Here is a 6,602-nt window from a genome sequence, read left to right as displayed (position 1 = left end):
AACACACATGAAGGAGTATCACACAGAAAAATGTTTCATGTAAAGTATACTTTTGATATTTTATTCGTTCTTTTTTCCTTTCAGTCCAGCCAATGAAATGCACCTTTTTTTTTACCACTATTATTTGATAATCTACATTACAAGGTTAAAGTTTATCCCCAAGCAAAACAATCACATGTACAGTTTAATTTGTCCGCCATACAAATATCAGGCCGATTGTCTGTTTGGTGCAACATGTAAAAAGTACAAATAATCTTACATAACAGTCATTTTAACACCTTATCAAAAACAAGCTGACAGAGTAGTTGAAAGCCTTTCAGGGGTGTGGGGGCATACTGTCACCTCCATGGCAGGAGCATACGCAGGGACATCAGCGTGCAACAACAACACGATAGACCCAGGAAGACCAGGACAGATCCAGATGTAGGGGAGTGATGTCACTGATGAGACCCCAGCTCGCCTCCTGGCTTCACTGCGCAGAACCTTTAGCAGCATCAAACATCTTCTTCCTTCCCTCCATCCCTGACATGGCTTCCACATTCTTCCTCCAGTCACTGTCCTCCACTGGCCTCTTCTGCAGATAAGGGAGACAGTTGGATTGTGCAACAGAGAGTATGAAAGACTAAAATCAGAGGCTGCAAAGTAGAGCAGGTTCAGAAAAAGTTATTGTTGAATCTAAGCCTTTGAGACTTGTTCGTTTCAATGGGAAGCCCTTTGGAGAATTGTTTATTACCATACTGGTATAACTGGTTTACCTCACACTTGGAGACACACACATTCATTCACAAGTATACACACACCGGAACAAGCTAATCTGCACATGTGCATGCACTCAGGAGTTGGGAGAAGTGGCCACAAAGGCTAATGTTCTGTGTACAATGGGATCATTGTCTTGTGTTCGGTCCTTCTCTCACACACGGTCCCCGCCCTGCAGTGGCTTCCTACTCTGTGTCTTAAACACACTTTTCACACACACTGAAAACAGCCTTTTCAGGTGTTTCATGACATCTCAAGCGCTGACGTCATGTCTGTATCTGAAACCTTACAGTACCTGAATGCATATCTGTGCTGTAAGGATGGCACAGACATCGCTCAGGCTGGTTTCACTGTATTCTGTGTGCACATGCATGATTGCATCTTCTCTTTTATCCATTTTTCATGCACCTTTTCAGTGTCCTCTTTCTTGACAGACTTGAGATTGGCTCGCAGGTCCATGGAGACTTTGTGCTTGGATCCCAGCAGCGAGCGAAGGATGGCGTCAGCTGACACACGGACACGTCGAAGATTAGGCCTCTTGAATTTCCCCCTGAGGTCCAGCACCTTGATATTCAGGTCTTTAATCTGGTCGAGTGACACAGAGTGGAGGGAGCAGGATGTAGGAGTTTCTCATGGTGCTCATAGTGTTGCATAATATACGTAAAGTATCACTGATATGAAACATTTCAAATTCTACTTATTGAATCAGGAAATGCGCGGGGATAATAACGTGTACCAACCTCACGTGTGTTGAGCATGACCTTAGCTTCAATGTCATATCGCTCCTCGTCAACTACATCGATCTTAGCATGTAGCTCCCTGCAGAGATCCTACACATGCACAAAGGAAAACTTAGTATGAAATCATGTGCAGTCATTTCTTTACTTGCTTTCTTGTCCTGATTTACTTTTTAGAATACAAAGCTTTATCGACATAATTTGGGAATGATCTAAGTTGTCACTGCAAAGGATGGACAGAGAAATGAGAGATTTGGGGGGATCTGTAGGGAACATACCTGAAGCTGGCCAAGGCTCAGGCCGCTCATGTTTAAAGGAGGAGCTCTCTCAGCCAGGTACCGATGTTTCTCCTCCTCTTTGTCTAAAATCTCCTGCTCCAATTCCTCCTTGGCCTTTGCCACCATCAGACTCTGTCAAACCAACATAAAATAATGTTTTCCATATGCGTTCAGATTCTTTCAAAACATCACATCATTGTTTCCAAAATGACAGGTGGAACATTCAGATGCTGGCTTTCTTTCAGTTGTATCTGCTGCCCTCCTGTGGCTGAACACAGGTATTACACTAATACATCAAATAAGTCTGCCGATGATTTCTCGTACCTTGAGCATCAGCTTCCTTGAGGCTGAGATCTTGGGTTTCCGCTGTATGGAAATATGATGTATATGTAGTTTAGTAGCTTAACTTAGTTATAAAGATTGTTGAATATTGTATCAACAAGTTAGCAGCCAGATGGTCTTACCTCTTGGCTGTAAAAGAAGAGAAAAAGACATAATTTAAAATACTTGTTTTTGTGTTTTTTAATGTCTGTGTATCTATAGTAAGAAAACACTCACACATGTTCAGGCATCCTGCTGTTGAGATCTCACTGGAAAAGAGACGGGAGAGATTAGAAACACAGCCTGAACCATTGGCAGTATTTGTTTGTCAGTGGATCAGATAAAAAAAATTTTTAAATCCACGTGCTGATGGATTATAAAAGTTAGCATTTAAGCATATAAGTTTAAACTGTCTAAAACCGAACAATATAGAAATGGAGCCAAACAATAGGTGGGAAAATTGTTAATAATGACAGAGGATACGAGGTGTTAAGCGGTCTTCACCTGTTTGGACAAAAGGAATTTGCTGGTCTATGAACCTTAAATCCATTTTTAAGTCTGAGGTTGCTGAAGCTTTATTGTCTTTTTTTAAATGCATGTTTAAGAAAATGAGATGAGAGATGAGATGAGATAGCCTTTATTTGTCAGTTGCAGGTCTTTTGCCCACAACTGAGATGACAGACCTTGCCGACAAATGTGTTTGTTGTGCATGAAAATATCATACAGGCACAAAATGTTTGTGGTTCAGTGTCCTAGTTTTTCACAGAACTTACCGAGTTTAGTTTTGCTTAAGGAACCTTTTCTACCACATAAACAGTCCATAAAACACACAGAGACGCATTAACACCAGTAAGATGTGTTTACTTCATCTCATTGTTAAAGTGTTGTTTTCACTTTTGTTATCACCTGGTCTTACCTTTCCTCAGCCTCGTGCTCTTTGTCCTTCATCAAATTTGCAAGTGATTTGCAGCACTCACCCTTTCACTCTTTCAATTTAGGCCAGCCTTTCTCCTCACACCTCCCTCTCATTTCACTATTTGGTTCCCTTTGAGAATGGCACCACATAAGACCACCTAGCACGATGGGGTTACAATCTGCTCCAGCGGATTAGGAAAATTCCAGACAGATAGCCGTCCCTCATCCATCTCTTCTGTCCCTTATCCCTGTCTTTCTCCTCAGGATTATCTTGCCAGGAGGAATTTAGAGTGGCCTGTCTCCCCAAATAGACCAGGGGACAACTGATAGACAGCTGTGGTGGGCGACTGTGCTCTGGGGTGCCCAGCCTGGATCAGGGATTTATTGCTAGTAACTCATGGATGCTTATGACCCTCTGTGGTGCGGCCAACTTGGCAAAGAAAAAAAAACCCACCCAAAGTGTTTTGGAAAGTTTACGTCAACCTTGGATTTGAACATAGTTGCTTTGGCTGCAGGTTTAAACTCCCCAGTTTGTATTATTTCAGCTGATCATCCTGCTGCTTTGGCTTTATGGTAGCACAGCTTTAGTGTGCATACAGTCTGTGCCCAACGATGAAACTGGGCTGCTAGCAAAACAGCACTGAAACACTTATTGTTGTCTATGTTTCTGCTATGCTATGTCCCCACTGTTCACCAGGTCGACATATTGAATAAACTAACACTACTAGATCAATCTGTATTCTCACTGTACAGAAATGCATGACACATTTTTGACAAATGCAAATGCAAAAATATCAAAACTACAGTCTAAATATCCGGAGAGCAAATCAAGAAAGCACAGATATAAAACTCTACACACAGAGCGTATTATGAAGGGAACTTACCAGAGTCAGAGGCAGGAGAAATGTGACCATGGATGGAGCTCGATGGACAGATGAGCCCTCTATTTAACTGCACCGCCCATTGTCCAGATCTCTCTTTCTTTTGTGTGTGGACGCTATTATTAGTCAGCCACGTCCTTCTTGGTACATAATCCTGCTCATTCTTCATCTCACATGTTCATGTAAACAATGGAAATATAGTTGGAGCCTGAAGGCTGATGAGAGTGACTCAAATGACAAGTTGTAGGTAAATATGTATATGAACTATAAGCTGGCCATAGACTGCATGGAAAAGGAAATTATGTAAAAAATAAATAAATAAAGGGAAAAAAAACACTTGTAAGTTCATTAAGTAGAAGTGGTGATGCTAGCTGTGCCGTACAGTGACAGGGGTCCTGTATGTGGTTACGCTGAAGGCTTCGTGACTTTTAAGCCAGTGGCAGCTGTATGAAGGGCAGCTATGGTTTGTCATTCCAGCACTTTAATCCACAGAGAATCACCTCAACTAATATTGGGTGGAATGTCATAATATTTTATGAGGAGATTTATGGTCAACGGGGGAATTAATCCTTTTGATTGTATTGATCCCGCGCCTTGTCTTTGATCCATGATGACTTTGTCTCTTCTGTCTTTGAGTCAACAGGTGTGGTACAAAGTTTCGGGCAGATATTTAAGTTCCCTTTAGGGAATATGAACTTTTCCTCTTGCACCACGATTGGATCGAGATGTAAACTAGCTTAATACTTTTATTCATGACTGGTTAGTGTCTTGATCTAAGGTGGCGTTTGGGCAGTGCTCTGGTTTGCTGTTCTGTCCGTGGGCGGGTCTACCTCGGCTCCTGAATGCTGCCTGCACGCCTGCTTTCCGTTTGCTGATCACCTCTCAGGGATAAAAGGTCAGTGTACGTTCCTGCACTCTGGCTGGTTGTTGCCGCCCTTGTGGTGGTAATAAGACTCTCCAATTATGACTCATTTTATCTGTGCTTTCTGGTTATCTGACCTTTCTCTCTCAGTTGGAGTTATGTTACCTACAACCTGAATAAATTGTTCACTGTTTCCCTGTTCACCTGGAAAACTCCTGTCCTCTAAAACCACTGCATGCTTCCCCTCAATTCCAGTAAATCCTCAATAAAAAATTTGCTCTCAAGACTCACCTAAAAACACCATGAACCTGTTTTATCTTCTCCTGCAGTCTTCTGGTGCTCCACTTCTTAGTCCCTGCGCCGCGCTCCATTACTAAATACTTCCCTGTATCTTGACTTTGCACTTTATTCGTTGCTTGTGAAAATAAATAGTTAAACTTCCATCGGGTTTTTGTGATTATGACACTAATATGACACTAATATGACACTAGCAGACCAATGCACAAATGCAAATTGGTCAATCACCTCTTAGGAGTGTCAAAGAGGCATTAATAACAGACTGCAGATAGCTGTATAGTGCATACTGTAGATGACCCTGCAAGCAATCAGTGCAATAAAATGCATGATGTCACACTGACAAATGGACAATGTGTGCTAAGACGTCTGTCATCATATCAAATCTACCCCATATCAGATAAACGGCTCTGATTGTCCCAGCATGGACAAGCGGTAATCTGAACATGGCAGGGGGGAAGAGACCCTCTTCCAAGACAAAAGAAATATTCAATTTTATTTTATTTACATAGCGCCAAATCACAACAACAGTTGCCTCGAGGTGCTTTATTTGGGGAGATATTGGCTCTATTTATCTGGTTTCCAGGATCATCTGGATACCTGCAAAACTGTAGAGCAGCAAGTTAAACCATCAAATACACCAAAAAATGAGTTCTCACAATGCATATTAAATGGAGATTTAATAAAGGACATTGCAGTCTGTCCCTTTCCTTCTGGATCGAGGCATGCATGCTGAGGAGGGATTAGTCCCAGACTTCTCTATGCAACCATTCTGGTGATGATAATAGGGCTTAGGCAGCAATGATAAACATTATGTTAACATCCTCATATTAACATCTTAGCACGCTCACGACATGCTTAAAATATTTAACTCGTGATATTGTCATATTGAGTACAGCTACATGAACCTGGGGCGGTTTTGTTTACTAACACCTGAACCTCGAAGGAGAGATTAAAATGCCAGACATGCATGTGAGGGCGTCGCTCAGACAAATCTTGATGGACAAACCTACGAGCTGTGACTCAGACTCTACAAGCTTCAGTGAGAATGTTAAAGGTTAAAGTTCACGACAGTACAATTAGAAAAAGGCTAAGCAAATATGGCTTGTCTGAAAGGAGACGGCTTCTGCTCAGGTGTTGTGATGGCCCGGTTAAAGTCTAGACTTAAGTCTGATTAAAATGCTGAGGCAGGACCGTAAGAGAGCTGTGTACAAATAAATGCCTGGAAACTGAAATTTTAACAACATTTAAAGAAGGAGAGGGACACAACTTTCCAACAACAACTTCCAGAAACTGATAAAAGTCAACCACACACACACACACACACACACACACACACACACACACACACACACACACTCTGTTTGCAGTCTTGCACAGTGTGTCAACAGATAATGGAGAATGTAAACCAATGGTAGAGGAAAAAAAACTGAAAGAAACTTTTTAAACACACAGATTATCTGAGAACTTGGATAAGCCCGACACAGATTCATGCACAGACTGGTGTAGACACACACAGACATTTTCCTCACTTAAAAGTGGCAAGACAGACCTCTAG

General features: G+C 41.8%; 1 protein-coding gene across 1 annotated transcript; it reads right to left on the bottom strand.

Annotated features, from left to right (window-relative positions):
• Positions 1 to 33: 33 nt before the first annotated feature.
• Positions 34 to 2,227, bottom strand: tnni1a (troponin I type 1a (skeletal, slow)). The gene is made up of 5 exons (XM_085147080.1): positions 2,096 to 2,227; positions 1,772 to 1,903; positions 1,497 to 1,586; positions 1,165 to 1,341; positions 34 to 574 (listed from the first exon to the last, which is right to left on the bottom strand). The coding sequence occupies exons 1-5, from the start codon at positions 2,102 to 2,104 to the stop codon at positions 470 to 472; spliced, it is 513 nt and encodes a 170-aa protein (XP_085003206.1). The 5' UTR covers positions 2,105 to 2,227; the 3' UTR covers positions 34 to 469.
• Between the last annotated feature and the right edge of the window lie 4,375 nt (positions 2,228 to 6,602).

This window comes from Neolamprologus multifasciatus, chromosome 20 (genome assembly GCF_963576455.1).
Source record: "Neolamprologus multifasciatus chromosome 20, fNeoMul1.2, whole genome shotgun sequence".
Taxonomy (NCBI): domain Eukaryota; kingdom Metazoa; phylum Chordata; class Actinopteri; order Cichliformes; family Cichlidae; genus Neolamprologus; species Neolamprologus multifasciatus.
Note: the sequence above shows the minus strand (reverse complement) of the source record. Positions and strands in the feature narration are given on the sequence as shown.

What these genes read in the sequence shown, in the direction of transcription:
- tnni1a (XM_085147080.1), bottom strand. An exon ending in TGAGCCTTGGCCAGCTTCAG is followed by an intron (nt 1,587 to 1,771) that starts GTATGTTCCCTA and finishes GTGCATGTGTAG; the next exon opens with GATCTCTGCAGGGAGCTACA. An exon ending in TCATGCTCAACACACGTGAG is followed by an intron (nt 1,342 to 1,496) that starts GTTGGTACACGT and finishes TCACTCGACCAG; the next exon opens with ATTAAAGACCTGAATATCAA.